Raw genomic sequence first — 24,106 nt, forward strand, 5'->3', positions numbered from 1 at the left:
TTATCTTCATGCTGCCGAGAGAAAGGTAGAGGAATGTAAGCTGAGGCCCTCGGGATATCTAATACTCCTCCCGCATTATGGTTTTGATAATGTAATTATGCATAGGTCCGGTACAAGCTGAAGAAAAGATCACTATCCAAGAAAGTAAACATTTTCTGCAAGGCTGCCTCATAGTTTTAATAATACTGTTATGTTTTCCAAAGCAAGACTTTGCCGGAGCGGGCTTAAAAAAAAAAGCTGATTCTCTAAACATAATAATCATTTCAGTAAGTTCAGGAGATTTCATGAGGAAAAAAAAATGTTTGGGTAAATTTCAGAGCACTGCAGTGCACATACTGTACAGAGCACACACATGCAGACACAAATAAAGCACATTCTGGTCCAGCCTGTGATCTGATTTTGAATGAAGCATCTTGTTTGATGTCTTTTTGATGATGGACTTGAAATAATGTCCAAATCACCAGGGGCTGGAGCTGGAACATCAAACAGCTCCAAATGAAAACACGGTCATGTTTTCTCGAACCGGGCCTTATTTATTGCATCGTCATTTGCCCACTGCCCCATGAATGCCGGGCTTTGACTGCACCAAGATAAAAGATGAGTTGATAAATGAAGCACTTTCATCTCTGGGAAACTTCTGCGAAACTTCTTCATTTGCACTGCAAACACTGCATGGCTAATATGGTGCATCATAATATCATCAGATAAGCACAGACGGTAATGTCAGCGACGCAATGAGAAGTCAGAGGTGTAAGGAGTGTCTTTGAAGAGGATGAATGACTGAAAACCGTCACAGCGGGATGAGGAGAGCCTGAGAAATGCTGATCTTTGTGTCTGGAACCTCTCTCCTATCAACACTTTACTCCCTCTGTGTTATTTGGAGAAAAGTATGGGATCATCTATACATTGTTCAATCTCAGAATCCAATGTTCTTTAAAATAATAATGTGGTGAGAAAGCTAATACAGAGCACAGGTGACTTAGTGATAATGAACCAATATATATGCATCATGCAAAACTGATCCTTGTGCTCGGAAAAGGGAGCTCAGTGCATTCATTTATCAAAATTTTGTCTTTTATAAGGCAGACAGGAGGAAACTCATCATGCACCCGAGAAAAAAAAGTTCTAGCTGTGACATCACACACGTCCTGAAGCGTTTGTCTCTCGGTGGGGCCTGTATATCTGAAGAGGAAGCTTTCACCAACGATGCCTGTCCGTTCTTCAGTGAACTGCTAGCAGGTCATCAAGCTCTGCATTTAATTTAATTTATAACTGAAGGGAAGCCAGAAGTCTGTATGAAATACAGATGGGGTTGTTGTCTCTGGGGGATTTTTGGAGGGCTCTGTGTAAACCGAGCACTTTATATTCAGAAAACAATGCTGAGAGCCATACTGCACCCAGACTTTTGCTTTGGCCTCCACGTCAGTTTCCTGACAGCAAACTGGCAACCAACTTCCACTTAATAAACTGCACCACAAAGATCCTGAAGCAACTGCTTCAGCTTTGCAACTGGTAAATGTATGTGTGTGGCCAACTAAGCTGGAAAATTCCTAGAAACGTACATATGAAAGACATTTCCATTTTTGCTAAATCTTTGAAATCTACCATGGGAGTTTTGCCTGATGATGCACAATAAACAGTACTCAGTGCCTCATGAAAGTATTTATGTGCCTTGAATCTATTTGACAGTTTGTCTTGTTAAAATAAGCCATTTTAGGACAGTTAATTGGTAAAGTAATGCTTTGTGGAGCCACTTCTTCCTGTAATTAAGTCCTGTGCTACGTCTCAACCAGCTTCACACATGTGACTGAAAACCTTTGTCCGTTCTTCTTTGTAACACATCTTAATGTTGTTCAAACTGGGTGGAAGGTGTTAATTAACATAATTTTTGAAGTCTTGTGTTTAATTCTCAATTTCATTTAGGCTTGGATTTGAGTAGGCCATACTCACACATGAAAATGCTTTCCATCTTAGTTTCATATTTTGGGCTGTGGTCCTGCAGGAAGTTGGACCTCTGCCCTTGTTTGAAGTCTTTTGCAACCTCTAACAGGTTTTCTTGAAATATTTTGCAGGCTGAAAATAAGCCTCCCCACAGCCTAATGCTGCCACTACCATATTGGTCTTTCTGCTATATTTGTTGGTCTTCACAATATTGTTTGTGCACTAATGTTCTCTAACAAACCTCTAAGGCTTTCACAGAACAGCTGGATTAATACGGAAATTAGATAACACGTAGGTGAACTACGTGTTTAAGAAAATTCAATAAAATTTAGAGAACAGAATATGTTGTAGATGCATGCCTCACTTTTTTCGATTTTAGCTATAACTACAGTTATGCACTGCCTAGTGTTGTTCTATCCCCTAAAATGCCAGTGGATACGTTAAAGTTTGTGGTTGGAACATGACGAAGGGCAAAAAGGTTTTAGGGGTGTGAAGACTTTTGCAAGGCAATATGTTTTACAGTAAAATTTTAGAGTCAAACAGTGTGTCTAATTATAATATTACTTCCTTGTCAAAGTCAAAGAACAATCAGCTGATCTTCTGATGATCTATTAAGTTAGACTAAGAAGGTTAAACAACTTGATTTACTTGTTTGCATGGGCCGCAATGCACCCAAGCATTTCTCAATTCCTTTGGCGTGATCGTCAAATGAGAATCGCATGTGTGAATGAATCACCCTGGAACCTACAGTTCATTTTCTCGCCACACTTCACCCCGAATGTACAAATATCCCAGTGATGGATTGCAAAACAGTATCTGTTTGTCATTATGGATTAAACTCCTCCATAATGATAACCTCATATACATCCCTAGCAGCATTTCTGATGCAAAAATGCTCACATGCAACCTATTTGAGCCAAATGCCACCACTTTCAGACGCAAAATGCTGGCTTTTGATCACGGCCTGTGGGGAGAAATTAATCCAAGCGCATACTACACATTTTTTCTCGGGCAACTGATACACAGTTTGTGCCAGTAAGTACTTGGACGTACAAAGGACCAAAGAGATGAAGCATATATTATAAGGTTTTACAGTTGGATAGTCTGAAAAGTGCCTTTTTTATTTGGGTTGGTCATTCAAGATATAAGCAGCAGTGGGACAATCAAAAAGCAGTAAAATTTGTTCAACTTTACTACATATGTCCTTTATTAGCTTACTTGTCTCAGATATGAAAAGTTCAAAATGATTGGTTTTGCCAGCCATACTTAGGGTGGGGTTAGGGTTGACTGTACCTTAATGCTTTAATGCTTTATTGTTCCAACTTAAAAAGCCTTCTTTTATGTATGCAAAGTACACCCAGAGGGTAGAAATCCAAAAAAAGTAGGCCTTAAATAATAATAGTTCCACTATCCAGACATTATACCATCATGTGAGGTGCCATAGCAGATGGAACAAAATATCAGTCAAAATGAGAACTCCTTCACCTTAAGAATCACATGTGGGTTTAAAGAGCTGTAGCTCTAGCAGATCCTCAAGATCCACAATACTAAAAAATGACACTTATCAAGTTCCACTGATATGGCCAGGAGTGCGATGATTGCTCCTGCCAGTATTTCTGTGTCCAACTCATCTTCTGTGACAGCTGAGAAAGACCTCAGGTATTTGCAACTGTTAACTGCAAAAAGATGGAATAGAAAGCTAATGGATGAATGGAAATTTTAATATTTGCTAAAAGGCCCCCCGGCGCTTCAAAGGATGCATCTTCTTCTGATATTTTAGATGTTCGTCAATCTGTCAGTGTCACCAAGCATCACTCAGCACCGTTCAACATCAGCTTTCTCTGAACTCAAACTTCAAGAAAGAATCTAATTGGATGCCAAGTTTGGCCTCGAAGCAATTTTTTCAAACTAAATTTAACTGGATTTGCATTTTATGTGTCGTTTCTCTTTAATATAAATAAACATGAATATTTTAAATATTTGTGGGGAATTTTATAAATAGAAAGATTCCACACTTACATATAAACAAAACGTGATTCTGAAATGTTTTATAATACGGTGCCTTGCAAAAATTATTTACATTTCCTGAATCTCCACATTTAGTCATGCTACAACGACAAACATGAATAGATGATACAAAAGGTTATGATTGTGACAAGGTTATGCTAAGGAGAATGTTTTCTTTAGCAGGGAAAGGAAAGCTAGTCAGAGTTAATATGAATATGGATGGAGCTAAATGCAGGGCAGCCAGGTCAGAGGCTGCAAAAGACTAGAGACAGGGGCAGATGTTCACCTTCTGCCCGGACAAAACAAAACACACAACAAGAGCTACAGCGAGACAGTTGGACCATTGCAGAGTGGACTGGCTAAAGTTCAGATCTTAGTCCGATTGATGTTCTGAGGGGAGACTTGGAAACTGATCAGAATGGGCAGAAATTTTAGCATCCAGATGTACAATTATGTACATCTGGATACACTGCAAGACTGCAAGTTAAAAAGACTTGCAGCTGTAATTGCAACAAAATATGGCTCTATGTAACAAATCTAAAAGGGCCTGTATACTGACATGCCATACATTTCAGATTTTTATTTGCTAGGAAAGAATTTCAATGTAGAAATATGTTTCCACTGAAGTGGAAGTCTTCAAACAAAGAAGTCTTCAAACTTCTTTGTGTTGGTCTGTCACATAAACCACCAATTAAACGCATCATAAGTTGTGTTTGTAACATGAATGAAATGAACCAAAAGTTAGAGGAGTCTGTATTTTTTTTTTCTTAAAAAAAAAAAAAAAATCACGTGGAAAACTTATAATAAATTTACAATGTAAAATTCCTGACTTTATAACCGACTGGAAAAAAAAGTGGTTTCACATGATTGAAAGCAACCAGATTTACAGTCTCACATTAACAATAAAAATAACTATGTTTTGCAAAACAAACATTGATTTTGAGGAATCTTGCATAATAATAAGAGCAGTCCAAAACTGCTCTTTCTATCAAAACATTTTGATAGTTTCTCACATAAGATCACTTGATTTATGGGCATGAAGTTGCACAAATATAAGCTCTTTTTTTTTTTTACAAAAATATTTACAGGTGCATCTGAATAAACTATCAAACTTTTTTAGAAATCAATTTAAAAAGTGAGACTTGTTATCTACGAATTCTAGCAGAATGATATTTTAAGGCTTCATTTTTAGCAAATTATGATTCTTATGGCTTGCATACAATGAAGACTTAAATTTGAAAATTAAATTGAGATCAATAAATTGTAAAAAAAAATTGAATACAGAAATGTCTAATGAAATGATGCCTAATAAAACTATGTCAAGATATAAACCTTTTCTACTTGTGTCAGGAAAAGAAGTCTGTGTACAACAAGCTTCTTTAGATGTTTCTTTCACCTTCTAACATTTTTTTTCTAAAAGTCTTCTCATGATTGTGCATGCCACAACATGGCAAAAACATGATACTTATGTATCAAATATTATTTTTGTTTTATATAATAAAGACTTAAAATGTGTATAACGTATCTACAAGTTTCACTATTTAACTGAATTAGTGAAAAAGCAACTTTTCACTGATATCCTAATTCTTTGAGATGCACATGTACATTCATCAAACCCTAAAAACAACAAAACTCACAATTCCACAATTTCTCAGAAACTTTTTGCCCTCATATTTTAGAAAAAGAATAGCATAAATGGGCCTATATATTCCATTACCATCTGTTTCCTTCTTATTCACTCCATTAGTCCAGCATTATAAACCTGGGTATCTGTTAACTCCTAAATACTGCACAGTTTATTGCATGCTGTAAAGAAAAATCAAGACGCCATGTGCAACTCGTCAGCTGCCATTTCTAAAAAAACCATTTCCACCACAGGGGGGAGGATACAAATACACCGCTGTTACTGGACATAAAACGGACAGACTTTACAGACGGACAACAGATGTCTCATACAGAAGAGAGGGAAAGCACAGAGGAAATGAGACAGAATGGGAACAGGGAGAAACTGTTGCCGTGAGAACGACATGGGCTCTTTTTTTTTGTTTGTGTTTTGCATTGAAAGGTCAATTCTGATGAAATGCTGTCCCCTGATAGATGGTAATATTTACAAAGCTGAACACAAGTAGATTTAATGCACATATTCATTTGTAGAGACCAGTTACATATTTGCATGAAGAGAGAGCATTTTTGTAACCATAGAAATAAATGGAAAAAAGATAAGAAAGAGCAGCCAGATTTCTGCGAACGAGAAAAAGTTTCACATTTATTTAATATCAAACAGGAGTTGAATTAAATACCAGTTGATGATGAGCTCTTACAAAAGAAATAAAATTAACCTAATCAGTGCGGCAATGTCTTTTCACACTTCTCCAACCATGATTTTTTTTTTATTACTTAATAAATTAATTAGTGTCAAAGGATGTAAAATTTTTCCAAAAGAATAAAAAATAAAACCTGCAAAATCTGCAAAGGCATGGAAGGAAAGGAGTCAAAACTGAAAGTTTCTTTCAGGTCAAATAAATTACACGGGGATCCAATTCGTTCTAATGTTAAGTATTTGCATGGCCCGGTGTCAACAAGTATACTACTGGCGAAAAACTCATCATTCATAAAAGCAAAAAACATTTCACAAGCAGAGATGTGAACATGGTTTCATATGGACTGATGTCTCAAAACTTCTTTTTTTCCCATTTTTTTTATATTCAAACATTCTACAACAAGTCAAGTGTGAGAGGAAAAAAAAGCACATTTCCAACAGTTTGATTAACCTTGTCTGAAGAATTTTAACATTGAAAGGGCATAACTACTGAATTCTTGCCGTTTCTTTTTTCTTTATCTTTTTTCACTTTGTCTTATTGTTTTTACTTTTTACACTAGTGGTACAGCAAAATATATATTTTTTTCAGCTGTTACATGTACAACAGTTAATTGTGCAATAGAGAAAAATATAAGGCCTGAGTCTGAATTAGTGGTTTCTTAACTTTACAGTCCTGACGGTGTAAGTGGAGCCTCACTAGTTCTTGTTCTGCACTTCTTGACTTAAAAAGGACCCTGGTTCCGTAAAGTCCCCCAGGAATATGCCAAGAGCTTCATGGTTCTTTGCTTGGAGGTTTAAGTTTTTTTTTTTAATCCCTTACTCTTCGATTTTTCTCTCAGTACGACAGAAACACCAGACTTATCTTTGAAACTGCGGCCTCTGTGTTATCCTCTGCACCTCATTAGTCCAGCAGCAGAGCAGCCGCAGCACCACATTTGTCTGGCCTCAGTTGGGTGTGTCTTGTGTGTAAATGAGATCTCTGTGCAAAAAAAAAAGTCTTTCATTCCTATTCCCAATCCAAGTACTTTTCACTTCCTGTCCGAACAGGAAGGGCATGTGCGGAGCCAGGCCCACTAGGCTCTCTTGACATCACCAGAAAGCACCCAGCTGTTCAAACCTGTGCAACAGAGGTGCCCAACCCTGCACCCCGTCTCAGAGGCTGGTGATCAGTTGCATTTGTCCATCGCTTGGGGCGTCTCCGTCCTGCTCACAGTCCTCAGTGCTGGGAGAGATGATGCACCCATCGCTGGTGCCTCGGTTTATATGGTAGTAGGACAGCGGCTGCGGAGCGTCGCCAAGCTCAGGCATGCTCTTGTGATACGCATCCTCGCCTTCGCTGTGAGGTGAGGGAGAGAGCTCCTCCTCTTCCTCCCCCTCCTCCGGCGGGTACGGCGAAGCTGACGGTGACGGAGAGTCTCTCAGATTTGGCATGCTGGTATACAGAGAGTCTCTATTGTTGCTGGGTGACTGGGAGCCCATGTCCTCCACTGCGGTAACAGTCTCGGAGCCATGGCCGTTGTGGCCCTCCAGGCGCCTGGGAGCCTTCTGGGCGCTGTAGAGTAGAGAGTGAGTCCTTTGGGGAAGGAGGGGGGCCTCCAGCACCTCCTTGTGGTGGGGGTTCAGGAGCAGCTCCAGGGTGGTGTGGCCTCCTCTTCCACCACCTCTCTGCGGGGATGAGGCCTCCGTGTGGTCTGCCACGATGGCATCATCCTCGCTCCCGCTCCCACCCCCTCCTTGATCCACAGTCACCCTGGTGTGGGGAGGCGGCGCGCGGTCCCTCTCTCTTGGGGTACTGCGAGCCTTAGGGGCCCCACGGGGCCTGAGGTTGTTGTGGACAATCTCGGATATGATCATTTTCTCAAATGCGGCGTCATCCAGGTTGAGGCCCCCCAGGTCACCAGGGGCTCGAACACCCACGGCTTCGTAGTCATCGTCGCGCAGGGAGTAGCTGTTGTTGAAATTGCCGTTGAGGGGGAGGGTGTCCATGGCGCTGATGTCCCTGCTGTTGCTGAGAGAGTGCTGTCCTAGAACGAAAGGCGGAAAAGCAGGTAAGATATAATTTCATTTATGTCAAGAAAGAAAACCACCACACCATTCACATACGAAGGGTCTTGCAAATGTATTCATAGCCCCTGAACTTGTTTGCATGTTGTTGTGTAGAGGCACAATTAATCAGTCTTTTGGCATTTTATGTGATAGACCAACACAATGTGGAGAATTGAAGCTGCAAGGCTTTGTCTTTATCCAGTTTGGCAAATCTAGATGAAAATTTTTGCCTATTTCTTCATGTGAAATATCAGAACATCTATTTTCATGTCTTTTCACAGGTTCCTAATTGGATTTAGGTCTGGACTTTACTGCACAAATACGCCACAGCATGATGTTGCCACCACCGTGTTTCACTAACGTAATAGTGTATTCAGAGAGCTGTGCAACATTAGCATTCTGTTATGCATGTACTGTAGGTCGTAATGTTAAATTTTGATCCCTGCTGACCAGAGCATATTTGCTCCCCCACCCCGACTCCCCTAAGGGTCAGGATGCACAAATAATATTTTTCCTGCTCACATATTTTCCACCAGAGCTGTTGATCTCTGCAGCTTCTCCACGGTTGCCACTGGCCTCTGGGTTGCTTCTCTGATTAATGCTCTCCTTGCCTTGCCTGTCAGTTTAGATCGACAGCTATGTCCAGGTGTGTTTGCAGTAGAGTCATACTCTCTATTTTCAGATGATGGATTGAACAGAGCGCCGTGAGACGTTCGCAGCTTGAGATAGTGTTCTATAACCCAACTCTGCTTTAAAATTCGCTTTAATTTTATCCCTGACCTTTCTGATGTGTTCCTTCAAACCTATAACTTATACTTATAGATAAGTTATAAGCAATTGTTTACACTGGATTTTATTAAGTAACATCAAAGTAAAGTAAAAGTAAAAATGTGCTACTTAGTTAAAAAGCTGTTTAATTTTCTTCAGCTTCACAGTTATGAGCTACTTTGTGTTGGTCTAGCATATAAAATCCCAACCTGCATTGGAATTTATAATTAGGACATGACAAAAATTTTAAAAGTTCAAGAGGTGTTAATATTTTTGCAAAGCACTTCAGCTGATACTGCTCAGGACACTTTAAACTTTTGCTTTTTGATCTGAGGTTTGATTTTAATTTCATGTAAGTGCGACAACATGAAATTCAAAGGAGAACCAATTATCTTCCCACTATGCTCGTCCTCATTATAGATGACGTTCTCGGGCCAATACAAGAAATTATCCTGAACAATATTGGAAGAATGAGACCAAAGAATGACTTAAAACTTAAAAATATAAACAACAACACACATCAAAGTAGCTCATGACCAGGTAACATCACAGCAGCAAAAACGGCAGAAAAATAGGTGATGCGCATAACCCAAGTAGATGAAAACGAGGCGATGAGAAAATGTGTCATCCACAATGAGTAAAACATTCCACCTGGTAAAAGAAGGCAAGACTAGAGTGTAATGTCAAACACAGATGGCCAGCCACCTCTTTTACGCCGGGGGCCCCATGAGAACAGCAGCAGGCCCCCACACACCATGAAACACAGACACCGTGCAATGACTCACTTTGCCACCACTCACATCAAGTGTGTCTGCTCAGGCTATCAGGCCTAAGAACAGCTGATTTGCAAACAAAAAAAAAAAAAGGAAAACATATGCTTTTTCAATTGCAGCAGAAATAACAAAATTAGTGAAATAAGACAAAAGTGGAAGCTTGTAACATTCAGCCTGGATTCAGCTGTGTCCTTCAAACCACAAGTGATTTTTCTTTGAAGTGTTTACATTGAATGGAAAATGCATGTATTTGTTCACCAGATTGAGAAGTAAAAGTCAGAAAAAAACAACTGAATCCAGGACTCTGCAGGTGAAAAGATTCAGCGGCAAGCATATACAGCCTACGTCAGAACTTTACATACACTTATCACTGGCATGAATTTTAAATTCATTTTGGGGCTTTTAATGACGTGATTAAAAACATTTTTGGGGGAGAAGAATGAATATAGAAGAAACAACTTCAGGGAATTTTAAAATAACTAGGTTCAAATGTTTGATATTTATTATCGACTATGAAATGCACACAGGCTCAAAATTGCATATCCAGGTTCAAATACTTACAGACACCCCTATTGATGTTCAAACTACTGTCCATTAGGAAGTTGCAGAGAAACCACACAATTTTTGTTGCCACCAGCAAGCTCCTGGCATAATTCTGACTGGATGTTTGAACACAGTTCTTAGCAGAGTTGGTAGAGCTAATTTAAAGTGGTTAGTTTCCTGGCACACAACGAGCTTTAAAGCATAAGCCCATACATTTTCAATAGGGTTGAGTTTGGGGAAATTCCAGAAGGCAAAAATTAGAATGTTTATCCTTCTTAAAACCAGTCTTGATGTATGTTTGGGGTCACTGACCAGATGGAAGATATAACTGAAACCAGGTTTCAACTTTTGAACAAAACTATTATCTCTGACGAAAGAAACAGAGTGCAATAGCAAGCCAGAAGCCAGAACTCAATTTAAACCTGTTACAACAGGATGCTGATGGAAAACCAGTGCCCAATATCCTCTGACTTGTAAATTTATTGAAATATTTAGCCTCAATGAGAAAAAGTATGTTTTGAGGCTCTCTAGTCTACGATGACTGTCAGGTGTAGAGTTTGTTATGCTGCCTGTGATACTTGGACTCTCACAAAATTGGTGGAATATAGAAAGAAAAGGACTACCTAAAAACTTTTCCACAAGAAAATGATTCCAAAAACTAATAAAACTGGTTTTGGAATAGATAAAGCAGGTAAACATTAATCTTTTGGAATAGTCTGTACTGCAACCCCACTAAAGAATTGGGTACTACAGCTGGTTCCAAGGCAGAAAGAAAACTTACCAATTTAAATTAGCTTTACTGTATTTAACCCTCCCACGGTCTTTAGAAATTTTGTCATTTAGACCCAACAAGGTTTTTTATGTGTGGTTTAGGAAACTGACGGTTTGATGGCAGAACTCCTCTTTCCCTGCTGTCTGACCGTGACATTTCTAATGCCCCTCCTGAGCGTTTTGATGAGATCTAGGAGGGTAAAAAAGAAGTGATGTCAATATTCAACCAATAGCTATACCACAAGCTTGCTGAAGACTACATTTAACCGAATGTAGGTAGGGATGTAGGGATATATTTGAGTCTATATGAATATTTTTTGACCCTGTGTAGATTACAGAAAAAAACTATATTTTAATAATTTTCAAAACAATGTCAGTGTTGAGTCTCAAATGAGCTAGTCAGAAAATAAATAAAAATAACCAAAAATAAGTTAAAAAGCAAAAAGTGTTTTATGGAAAGTGCCAAAAACGTACAGAGAGCAAAAAGTAAGGTGATTGTGGACCAGCCCTTATTAACTTTAATGGGGGGTTGTCCGAGATCTCAAATTATACCCATCGCTTTCAGATTAGGCTACTCTATTTTGAGGTTGTGGCTTGAGGGTGCAGCTGTAAATTGTATTTACTGTTCATTGGGCATTGCACAGTTTAACCATGAGGCATTTCTGGAATATCCCTCAATCAGCCTATGTTGCTGATTGAGCAACATAGGCAGTTGCCCAGGGCGGCATTAGAAGGGATCATACGAGCAGGGACAAAGCGGGAGAGCTGATAAAGGCTCTCAGCCAGGCCTGCATTTATCCAGAGTGGCTCAATAAAAGTAGTTAAAATAACCTAATTATTTTAACTTGTGAGGATACTGAACTAGTTTCAAGGCATTTTGTTGATGATTTAGTTAATAGTCTGGATTTAGGAAAGTTTATTGTGAGTTGAATATATTTTGTTTCTGGCAAACAAAAGAAAAAAATGGTAAGACTTGGGTTTTAAACAAGTATGTCAAAAAAATGTACAAAGGAGGTAAAAAAATATTCTAGAATGAGTAAAAAAATTAAGTGCAAAGAGCAAAATGCAAATCAAGGTCGGGGTGCTGGCGGGGCGGTTATCAATCTTGTGCCTGGATAGACTTTGCTTCAAAATGTACATTTATCTTTGCATGCAACCTGGATTTTAATTTATTTATTTATTTTCACTGCAGACAGGTATTGTCTACCGGGAAAGGGAGGGAAATGATGTGAACAGAATTCAACTGGACATGGCGACAGCTGCACTCTGGGAAACGTTCCAGCAGAGATTCATTCAATATGTTCTCTCTTTCCAGTCTTTACTGCATCAGTCGGACATCTGCAGAATATTACTTTGTATTAATACACTTATAATGGAGGACAGGCTCATCCTTTTCCAGGAGCTAAGTGTAATGACTATAGCAGGCAAACTTAGTATATGCCTGTGTTGAGCTTGACAGCTTCTCTCTATGCGCATTTCATTTTTGGCTGGTGATCTTCGCACCAGGTTTTGACATTTGTGTGTAATGCTGCTGCAGCTCCCTTGACGTTATTTTCCATATGTTAAATCCTTGTCTGTTTTTTCTCTTTATAAGCATGTGAACTATTTCTTTTGTTTTGCCTGTGTGTTGGAACACAAATAACAACAGAGGATAGCCTCAGGAGGAGAGAAAAAAAGTGTGTAAGGCAAGGATTTATGCTCACACACTGAGAATTACCTGGTAATTAAATATTCCCTCTTTTTATCGGTCTCCTGTGCGCCAGAGTTAAAATGCAATTATTCTACACAGATTAGGCAGGTAAACATTTTAGGGATAGAAAACAGCAGCTAAGTTTTGCACCTGAGCTGCTTGGCTGCAGAGGCACTCACCTCAATAAAAACTAAATTAATCAATTTTGAAAAAAACAAAAAATGTAATCAAACAGTGCATCTGGTTTTCAGTAGTTCAGCAGTGGCTCGGTCCAATCACTGCTTCATTAGTTCAAAGCATAAAGTGCGCATTGTGCTGCCAGCCAGCTCGCAGCACAAAACAACGGAGACTGGAGCAGGTTAATCGGCACAGTCGCTCCATACACACTTTTGCCATTCTGCCGCCTTGTGTATTCCCTTTTTATCATGAAGTGCCTGTGAAATAACAGAGGCCTGTAACTCTGCCCGCATTGCGTCATGAGCTTCTGTTTTATTCTCCTCTGATTGGGCTTTTTTCACTCTGCAAGAGAGGAACTAGGTCACAATGCACAGCGCTGTTCCAAATCAGGTTTATCTTCAGAAAATGTCGAGATTTCAATAAGTTGTCACTGTGTGATAACGCCCAATAATCCATGCATGAAATATGCACGTCGGTGGACAATAAAGGTTTATGATAGACAACTCAGAGGATGCCTGAATGTTAGCTGGGTGGATGGAGGCAAACAGATGGGTGGATGATGAACAAACCAATGAATAGGTGGATGAATTATGGATGCATGAATGTGAACTGAATGATGGGCAAACAAATCTTCACTAATTTAATCCCATTTTTTTCCAGACTGCCCTCGGATATTTTTTGTCAGGTGGCGATAATAACATATATGTACCGTATATGCATATATAAATAATCTGGACTAATACGCTGCAGCTGTGTTCACCAAAGAGAAATTCCCACATGATTTCTAAGTAGACCAGATAAGAAGAATACTCTGATGTTGATCTCCGTTATAAAAAGGGAAAACTAGGGAAAAATAAATACAACACTTAGAAGATGTGAGCCATGAAGGACAAAAGGTGGAGTCTGTATAATTAGTTTGAACATTTTCAGTTATGCCATGTCACAGTCTCAGTCTCCACTGCTTTCACATATAAAAACGAAAAATCCAACATACTTCATGGAACAGTTTGGCATTTTGAAAAGGATTTGTTTTCTGGCAGGGAGACAGATGAGAAAAGTGACATCACTCTCAAGATTCGTCTGTTGAATATGAAGCTGCAGTGACTAAAATAGCATACAGAATAAATGCTGTTAACCAGGCAACACAGCCCTGCTGCAGCCACCTTTGGTGCTCCCTAATTAACACTTGATATCAGGATCATTTATTAATTGCACAAGTATGTGCAATGTATAAAAAAGACAACTTCCTGCTGGAATATTTCCTCTGGCGAAGGCTGTTAACTTTCTTTTCTTTCTCTCGCTCTCTTTCTCTCTTAGTTGGTTGCCTGGGAACAGCTCCGCTCCAAGACTGGCAGATAACCCACCCCAAAATGGCAAATTGTTGTTTTCCAATGGCTTAAACAAATGAGATATAAAGTGTTAATTAGTGCGCTTTTAAGGTCCTGATAGGCTGATTTTGTTATTGAGGCTGCTTCGCCTGATGTTCCAGCTCGCTGTTAAACCCTAACAACCTGTTGTTTTTACACAAATAGGATAAAACATGTTAATTATTGAGCCTCGGAAGTGCTGGTAGGTGTACTTTGAAACCAGAGCCAGATTTTCACTCTTCACGCTTAAAAAATAAAGAGCTGGCTGTAGCTTTAACAGACTAGACCTGAAAGTGGTTGCAATCTGTCTCTCTTTTTCCAGAACGGGGAACACTTCTCAAAATGCTGCATGTGTGCTTTTGAAACAACCACAAATCTGTGCAAGACAAAGAAAGAGAAGACGTGAGGTGGCAGGGGTAGAGGATGTGCACCTGGGGAGTGAAAGGCCGGTGGAGAGGGGGTGTTGCACACCACCGTTTCAGCCAGGAGGTTGTTATAGGGGTTAGTGTCGTGGGTTCGAAGGAGGGGATTAGTTAGGAGGTAGTTGCCAGTCATCCCTGCAATAACAGGAAGAAGAAACAGAAAAAAGAGGAGAGAATTAGGAGGTGAAAACAGTAGAGGAAGTGAGCTCAAGGTTGCATGTTCTTAGGTTTTTGCGGCAATGCATCTGGAAGATTCCATAAACAAACACTGATACTCGCTGTACAGAACCTTTCGCCGCAGAAGATTTACAGCCTCTGCTCCGACTGTGTGCGGACAGAGCAGCCGCGGAAACGCTGGTCAAGGCGTGCCGTATCTCAAACAGCTCGCTGATGTAACTGACAAACAACATTATAGGGACAAGTGTTGACCAAAGCCTGGCAACATAATCAGCTGCAAAGTTTATGTGAGGCAGATTCATCCAAACAAACTCATCCATTCTAGACAGCAGACGAAACATATCCATGCGGCCTACCACAAATAACACAGTGTCCTCATCAACAATCATGAGCTTTTCTAAGCTCTCGGGAATGCAACAACACATCCGAAGTTATTAGAATGAATTGCTGTGAAACTTTGTATTGGCAAGGATCGCTTTTTTAAAAAAAAGAAAAAAAAAACGTGCTGAACTGAAGCCAAATCTGTATTGGCAGAGTCCGGTTCCTGGGTTTCATGATGCTGGAATAATTCCCAAAGCTTGCAAAGCTGACCCCCATTCGACTTTGCTCCTTTCTGTCCTCTTCTTCTACCTTCAAAGTCACTTTGGGATGACAATATCTTTAGTCCTGATCTATAACATAATAAACTTCACAACAGTGCTTTGCAAGAGATAAACTGCTTTCCTACATTTTCTCCTGTTGTAACTTGGAACAAAATAGTTTTTTTCACTAAATATTTGAAACTGTAGTATGCACCTGAATTCGGCTGTAGTTGCAGCTATGCTGTAAGTCTGGACTAGCTTTGCAAATTTAGAGACTGAATTTATCCATCTTCCTATCAACTCTGCTTAATAAATGCATCCCCACATTATGATGCTGTCACTTCCATGTGTCGCACCGAGGGTACTCTCCTAAGAGTCATATGGACTTTTCTACAACCACAGATTTTCCATAAAGGCAAGAAAGGTACATTTTGGACTCATTTGACCAGATCACCTTATTCCACATGCTGACTGTGTGGGCTACATGGCTTTTTTTCATCAGTGGAGTTCGTCTTGCTCCTCTTTTGGTCCAAACAACTAATGTCTGTTCTGTTGATGTACTCTCCCACTCAAAAAGTGGGTCTCTGCAACTCCTCCAGAGTTACCATTAGAATTTTGGACTGACTAAATTCTTCCTTGCCCTTGGTATGTTTTCACTTCTACCTATTGAACTGTTCCCTTTTTGTGCTGTTTTTTAACCCTACCCTACCTTGAACCTCTACACAGCTTTATCCCTGACTTGATGTGTTCTTTGGTCTTAAGTAGGCTGTTTGTTCAGTGAAGTTCTCAAACAAAGCTCTCAGGGCAGAACAACCTCATTCACACTAGGACTGAACTGCACACAGACGGACTATATAAAATTAGATGACCTCTTGTGGATGTTTGACAGGATTTTTTTAGGACTAAAGAGCTGAAAATAAATGCATGCAACACTTTTCAGAGTTTTATTTGAAAAGAAAATCTTATCATTTTCTTTCCACTGCACAATTTTCCCCAACTTTGGCTTGGTCTATCTCATAACAACATATTAATACACACACACACTTTTAGTTGTAATGTGACAAAATGTAAAGGGGTTCTAGGAAGGGAGGCACTGCGAATATATTATTAGTCTGTTTCTTTCCATTTATTTAGTCTAAGCAAGCAGAGACAAGTGAGAAAATGCTGCAAAGCTTTGAGCATTTAATGCATCTGACTGTTCGTTTGGAGAAAAGCGGCATGAAATCGGGCCTTATCTCCCTCTCCTCTCAGTCAGCACGAAGCGATGCAGGCTGCATCCATTGAAGTGTTTACTGTTAATTCAGAGCTTCATCACAAAGAGAACAGAGCTCGTGTCTCGTCTGGTGATGACGGAGGCAGTAGTTGCTTACCCTGGTTGAGCGTGGAGGTGCTGTTTATGTCGCCTGAGATGAAGGAAGACTCCGACTGCTTTCTCACAGTGTCGTTCCACATCCGCCTGATGCGGCTCTGCGTTGAGAAAAAAAAGCAGCCGCTGATTAGTGCTCAACATGGTGCTGGTATGTTTCAAGGCTTCTGGTCCCCAGGCCTGAGTGGCTGTGTGGTTTTGTGATTCAGACCATACTCTCTATAAATTAGGATCTAATTGACGCGCTAGCTGATGACATGTTTGTGTATCACAAAGCTCCACAACATGCTATTGATTCGACTGCTCCCTAAAATTGAGAATCTTACGGTTTGTAATTTGACTCTGAGCTGCTCTCTTCTACTCTGAGCAGCAAGAGCAGAAGCAGCCACCGAATTCCCAGCAGTGCTCCCTAAATGAGACCTCATAAAAGTCTTAGGAGCAGATATCATAAGTGGGATAAGCAGCAATTCTTTCCCACAGGGTGCCCATGTTTTAAGTTAAGAGCAGATGCTTTTTAAGAAATCATTAAAAAAAACTGTTAAGTTATATAAGATTGAAGAAATCAAGCAAAATTGCCACAGTTTAAAATCTGCTTTGTTGTGTGTTGTATTCATTAACGTTGGGGAAGTTTTTCACAATTTCCATACCCTTCAAATTTTTTATTTGTACTTTGCTTTTTAGGTTGATCAGTGAATCTATAAATATACCAGAGAGCCAAATAACTTTCAGTCGCTCTTTAAAGTGGGAAATGAGGACGCATAACATAACATAACAACATAACATAAAAGCGTAAAGGACTGCATTTATGTTGCTACACTCCTCACTAAGAAGGATGGTTAGGAAGGGGGTAGAAGACCTGCAAAGTTTATGGAGTAAGCAGAATCCAGTGTAGAACCTTTAGGTCCCATCTACATATTAAATGTAGGTCTGAGATCGATGTCAAAAAAAGGCCATAGGTCTCACATGAAACACCACTTTTAGAAAAGCGCTTGATGCCCAGTGCACAGCATGGTGGGAGACCAGTAATGCTATGGGTCTGTATCTTACCCAAAGTATCTGAGATCCTTAGTACAACTAAAGATCTCCGATACTTTAGACCTTAGTACCAGTAGGTTTTGAAATATAATAATAACATTTGGTCAAATCAATACACAGCACACAAGATCTTGTGTGCCGATCTCAGTCTGCAGACCTTAATCAAGTACAAAAGCTGTTGGGGAGCTGAAAGGAAGAGAACAAAAGGCCTTGAGGCTTTTAAATAGCTTTAACAGAGGTTCCAGTCAGTGTGGAGGGAGCTTTACTCTGGTTCAATATTTGTAAAACAAGCTAATTGATCCAAATGTGAGAGATTTTCCTAATGCTAAATATAATCTATGGCTCAACGATCAGAAAGGAGACGTAATTATATTAATAAGTATTGGCTTTATGAATGAAACTGAGCTGCATGCTTTGTTGTTCACATAACAAAACAAAGTCTAAAAATGACAAATAGGTTTACCTATCTATAAAATTCTGACATATGTATTTCTTGCTTGATCTGACTTGTGTAATGAAATAAAGCATCTTACATGTTTTGTACAGCATCATAACAGTTGTGGCTGTAATTTGTTTACAAATATATCTACTCACATCATTATTTTGACAAGCTCGGCTGACAAACGATGGCGACTGCTTTCTGAAAACGTGTAAATCTTTCACTCATTATCTGGCTGAGAGAAATTTCCTTCTGTCAGACGCTGATCGTAAAAATGCCTCACCTCATGAGGACTTCAAAAGATATTAGATTTAGAAAATAACCAAGAGCATTTTTTTTTATTACTTTTTAAACATCTTGTTGTGTCCTAAATGGGTTTTCTCAATAATCACAAATAAATACTACTATACTTTTTTCTGTATTACATTTCTTCCACCAGACAGAGACACAAAAGCGTTACAAGAACAGAAATATTAAAGACAAAAGCAAACACGATGCTGGCAGAAGCTGGGAAGAAAGTTATTATGAATCCTGTACTGAGACAAGCCGAAAGCCCACTCAGCGAGGAAGAAGCCACTGCTCGGAAAGCAGCATTAAAAGACACATTACAGTTTGCAAATGCACTTGCCAAAAAAAGTTGAGTTTTTGAAGGCATTTCCTTCAAAAATGTCACAAAACTATAATTTTGTCCCTTGAATTTGTAAAATTTAAGTATTTGAAGTATTTCACTAAAATTTAAGTATTTGGCTATATTGACCATTGCTACATTTGGAGAAAAAACAGGGATGCTTGCAAGACTAAAATCATCCTCCAAACAGTAAAGTATTGGGCATAACAGGTCACAGAATACAGTTTACATTTATCTTTATAGGAATAGAAGTGTATGCAATTTCAAACATGCAAAGAACTGTTGCAACAATTTTTATTTAGGTATCATGCATGCAGATTGCTCAACACATGGTACTCAAGCAGTACATTTGGTGACACTTGTTTAATGCAGCATAACAAAGTTTTAGAAGTCATTAATAATTGGAATGTTATTTATGTTTTCAAAAGCAGAAATATCACTGTTGAGTTAAATATTTCACTATTTAGTAAAGTCATATTGTTACTGTGGCAATCATCAGTAATATCACAGAATAAATGGCATCATCAGGAAAGAACATTTTGTGGAAAATACTGAAGCAACATATACCTGGCAGACATAACTTATATGTCATAACAATAATCTTCAGAAATGAACAACCAAATTAATTAAAAAGTGACTTAAAGAGAATGACCTTTTTGCAGTAAAGTAAAAAGGTCTTTAAACCTCACTAAGTTCCACCAGTTCAGGAGCAATGAGCCAAAATGCCAGCAAACTATCAAGAGAAAGCTTGTAGGGGAAAATCCAGAATGTTTCTAACCTAAGTCATACAGCTTAAAAGGCAATCCTATCAAATATTAAAGACATATATGACATATTCTGAATTTGAAGGTTTAGTATTTAGCCATTTATGAAGTATAAGAAACTCACTGACATATAATAGGAAACATTTAGTCAGTGAAGAAAAAAAAGTGTGTCTTTTTATATGGTGTATGTAACCATGTGCTTTTAGCTGAAGTCACACATGGGAACAAGGCCTCAACACTTGAAGGTTAAGTGACTGTTGGTTTAAACCTTTCAGCTGGATTTCTTTATATGAAAATGTAGCAAAATAACTCAACTTATTTTTCAAAAATCTAAAAGATCACAAAAAAATAGTTTTATTGCTGAAACTCTTGCTTGCTTCCCGTTGCCGTACCTGTGTAGCAGAGGAATAGCGGGCTGTGGATCGAGATGTGGCTGCCTTGACCGAATTGTGGGAACTCTCAGAAGGCAGAGCGCCACAACACTGGGACTGATGGAAACATTTGCTGTACTCCTTCCGGACCTGCAGAGCAGCAAAAAGATTAGGACAAACTGAACACACGGACATAGAGTTTGACACATCCGCCTCTCCTCAGGGAGAGGTGCAAATCCCAAATCTTTATCTACTGGCAGCCAGCCGACAGCAGTTTAAATGCCAAACCTTCAAGAACTGGGATGACAGGAAACTTGTACCATGCTACAAATTAAAGCCACCCTCGAATATCTGTTTTGCTTAAGCAGGAAAAAAATATTTGTGAAAATATAAATTATCCACATACTTAGCATTGAAGAATGAGTGTGTTGGGCTTAAATTAAGTGAAATTTGCATTTAAATTGGAAACATATAATCAGTTACTCATCTGTATGCTATGATTTGACCAACTTCAAATTCCTTCTCAAATAACAAAATTTATATGCAACCAATAAATGCAATAATAAAAACCAATAAACAAGCAATTTAAGATATCAATGCTTTGCATCAGCCATTGAATCTATTTGTTAGAAGTTTAATTATTGCAGTAATTTTTTCTTTTGTTCATTATGCAAGTTTTAGGGAAATAAAGTTTTCTAGGAGCTCTAAAACTCAAGCAAGCTATTTTAATTTTATAAGTTTAAAGTGAATGAAAGAGGTAAACTTATATAGTGCCTTGCTACAGTATTCATATTTTGTTTTGTACTCCAAAGACCTAAATGCATTACATTGGGACTTTATGTGAAAAATCAACACAAAGTGGATTCAATTTTTTTAACTAGTAAAATTCTGAACAACAGTGACGTGCATTTATTTGCATAAAGTTCTCTTTAGTTTGATACCCTTAAATAAAATCTTGTGTAACCTATTGCGGCCAGCTGTGACTGGGTAGATGTAACTACTCAGTAACTCTGGAGATCCGCAACTGAGGTGGAAAACAAGACTAATGTCAATCCACAAATCTGTCAAGAAAAAAAACTGTTGTTGAAGCAAAGCCATAAGGAATCAGACCTGCAGTTGTATAAAGGTGGAAAAAACATTCTCTGGTGAGTTGAGACCAAGAAACACGACTCCAGCAATATTACTGAATAAGCAATATACTAGTAAAAAATGACAAGCAGCGGTGATTTTCATTTTCTTCCCTCCTATCTTGATCTGTACGTCAAGGTCTCTTTCTACCTTCATATGAGAGGAGTGGGCATCTATTACCGAGACTATCAAATAGGCTCCATTTTGTATACGTATGCACAATTGAGCTATGTGTGTGTTAGCTGTGAACTAGTGCATTCCAGACATTCCTTTGTGATCCTAATGAAGCACACTCATACTGTGATGATGATGATATACTATGGGGTTAACGGGAAGAAAGATGGAGCGTGATACATGGCAACCCTGTAAGAAACTCTGTGTGAGGATGTAAAAGACAAACAACCAAAGCCACAGTGGAGTGAGTTAGATCAAAGGATACCCATCTATTCAAACGGCCCAGTCAAAAGCTGGACATAAATCAAATTGAGAATCTGAGGCAAAACTTGAAAGCAGATGTTCTCTATCCTATCTGACTTCTGAAAAAAAGGAATTAGAGACTTTATATATTCAATAGGGGTATCAAGAGTAAAGAACGGCATAGTATCATTGTCTTTTCAATTAAATATGAAGTATGTGTTCTTCACATCTAAAGTGACATAAATCCCAGTGAAAAACTTGGACAGATGCAAAAGCTGTAAAAGTGTGAGGGGTATTAATACTTTCACAATACATACTATATGGCAGCTTTACAGACAAACAAGGTCCTCTCGACTGTTTTTTCACCCCTGCATTAGTCCCAAAAGGCAGTTTCTTACTTTTTTCTGAAGCAGACAGTGAAAGATGAAGATAAACATCCCTTGCAGAGTGTTGAAAATGGTGAAGAGATAAGCCATTACGATGGATGACTCGTTGAGGAAGATCAAGCCGAAGGACCACGTGAGTCCCAAAAGACAAAGCAGAGCAAAAGCTCCCAACACCCATGACCTGCAAAAAAAAGGTGGGAAAGTGATGATTAACAACTGAAAAAGGAAAATTGTGCTACATTTCAAAACTTCTGAACTGCACTTTAATACAATATATATTTTTGGTTTACTTTTCCTGCTCTGGAAATGTTGCACGGACAGTTAGATATAAATTTAGCTCCTTGGTCTGCGTCAGAGTTTGGTAGCTGAAAAGACGGCACAAACAGCAGGCTTGACTTGATGCCTTTTGAGGAAAGTCTAAAGGATACAAGATAGCCTAACAGTCAGTTTCAGTGACAACAAAAGCAACAGAAAGAGGGGAGTCCTCCCCCTACCCATTTCTGAGAAAGATCTAGCGAGTGTGGAGACAAGGGGAGAAATAGACTATCAACATGTCACTTGAAAAGAAATCAGAATAATAATCATGGCTTATTAGACATGCTGTCCACTTGTTTGTGCTTCTTCTTCAGGGATGTAATTTTGTTTTTGGTCTGGGGGAAAAAAAAAAAACTCAGACAACTTTTTAACAAGTTCCAATATACACAACACAGAAACTCTATACACCATAGCGGAAGACCTTAATTAATGACAGTTAATGGGTTTTGACTGCTAGTTACGGTTGCACAAAATGCAGCATCCACAAATGTGTCATTTATGTGAGCTAAAACAAGCACGAAAGCCAATTAAAATGTTTTATTTTGTTCATTTTTTTCAGCGTTTTTTTTGGTTTGGACCCAAATCTGAGTTGCTGCCTAAAAATCAAACGCCTACATAACATATGCTGGCATGCCGTCAAACATATTGTTGAACAAGGCTCCAAGCGCAGAAATGGTCAGGGATTTGCTGTTTTATCAACCCAAAGCAGCCCACTGGAAGCAGGGAGATGGAAGAAAACCCCACCCCTAAAACTCACTTCATATAATTATTTTCCCCCCATTTTACACATTTTGAAATCAACAAGACATATGGTTGGGATCTATCTTCCAAATGTGCCTATAAACTATGCAAGAACACAGCAGCAAAGAGACGCCAAAAGGTCAAAAATGCACTTATGAAGAAATAAAATAGGCAATATACCTATGAGTAGCGCAAATACTGAAATCATAAAAGTGAGCTGAAAAAGCACCACCAACAGACTGAAAAGGAAAATAAAATCTGAAAGGGTAAACCGTGGGTCTGGCTGGAAGTAAAATCAAATAAAATGTGTAGGTCAAATACAGCTTTTGAAATTATAGCAGCAAGGCAGAAGCGGCGATGGCGTGTATTATTTTCCTCCTCGCATATAAACCACCATCCCTCCCCCTCATACCTTTCTCAGTACGCACACACAAACACAAACGCACACAGTCACAAAACAAGCAACAACACACCCGGCCTCTTAATCTCCTAGAGTGACACCCCTCACCTGATACCCCCCAGCCTGCTTGAGTCGGGTTTCATGGAGGTGGAATGCTTCACCATCTTGTACATCGTCACCACCAGGAAGATGACATTGACCTGTCAAAACAGATGTGCATCAGGGTTAATAGACTGCACTAAGGAAGGCATCCCGTTCCATGTGCTTGCAGTGCAGGCTTAGGTGCTGTCAGTAGAGATGTAGTCAGATCCTTTCCTCACAGAGAGTACTCCAGATATTCTAATGAGTTAAAACCATGTATTTAAACACTGCTTGCATTTAAATATTTAGTTCTGTATTAAGAAATTCTCAAACATTGTTGTTTAATCACAGCTTTTGTCTCAGGAACAGAAGGAGATTTAACTGAATTAAAAAAAAATCTGTTTAACTTGTTAAACAGACGACACAAACAAAAGAATATTTTCTAGAATAAG

At 38.9% G+C, this 24,106-nt stretch overlaps 1 protein-coding gene across 9 annotated transcripts in view; it reads right to left on the reverse strand.

Moving 5' to 3' along the window:
• Nucleotides 1–6,186: 6,186 nt before the first annotated feature.
• adgrl2b.1 (adhesion G protein-coupled receptor L2b, tandem duplicate 1) overlaps nucleotides 6,187–24,106 on the reverse strand; it is a 130,948-nt gene continuing 113,028 nt past the window's right edge. For 3 of the 9 annotated variants that reach the window (XM_028020815.1, XM_028020816.1, XM_028020818.1), the window contains 6 exons: nucleotides 23,682–23,773; nucleotides 22,130–22,298; nucleotides 20,208–20,336; nucleotides 16,954–17,050; nucleotides 14,835–14,960; nucleotides 6,187–8,292 (listed from right to left, as the gene is read on the reverse strand). In XM_028020815.1, coding sequence (XP_027876616.1) covers nucleotides 7,421–8,292; nucleotides 14,835–14,960; nucleotides 16,954–17,050; nucleotides 20,208–20,336; nucleotides 22,130–22,298; nucleotides 23,682–23,773 — 1,485 coding nt within the window. In that variant the 3' untranslated portion in view covers nucleotides 6,187–7,420. Of the gene's footprint in view, nucleotides 8,293–9,867; nucleotides 9,922–14,834; nucleotides 14,961–16,953; nucleotides 17,051–20,207; nucleotides 20,337–22,129; nucleotides 22,299–23,681; nucleotides 23,774–24,106 lie in introns of all 9 variants that reach the window. The other 6 variants (XM_028020821.1, XM_028020822.1, XM_028020823.1 and 3 more) reach the window with 6 other exon arrangements.

This window comes from Xiphophorus couchianus, chromosome 6 (assembly GCF_001444195.1).
Source record: "Xiphophorus couchianus chromosome 6, X_couchianus-1.0, whole genome shotgun sequence".
In the NCBI taxonomy this organism is placed as follows: domain Eukaryota; kingdom Metazoa; phylum Chordata; class Actinopteri; order Cyprinodontiformes; family Poeciliidae; genus Xiphophorus; species Xiphophorus couchianus.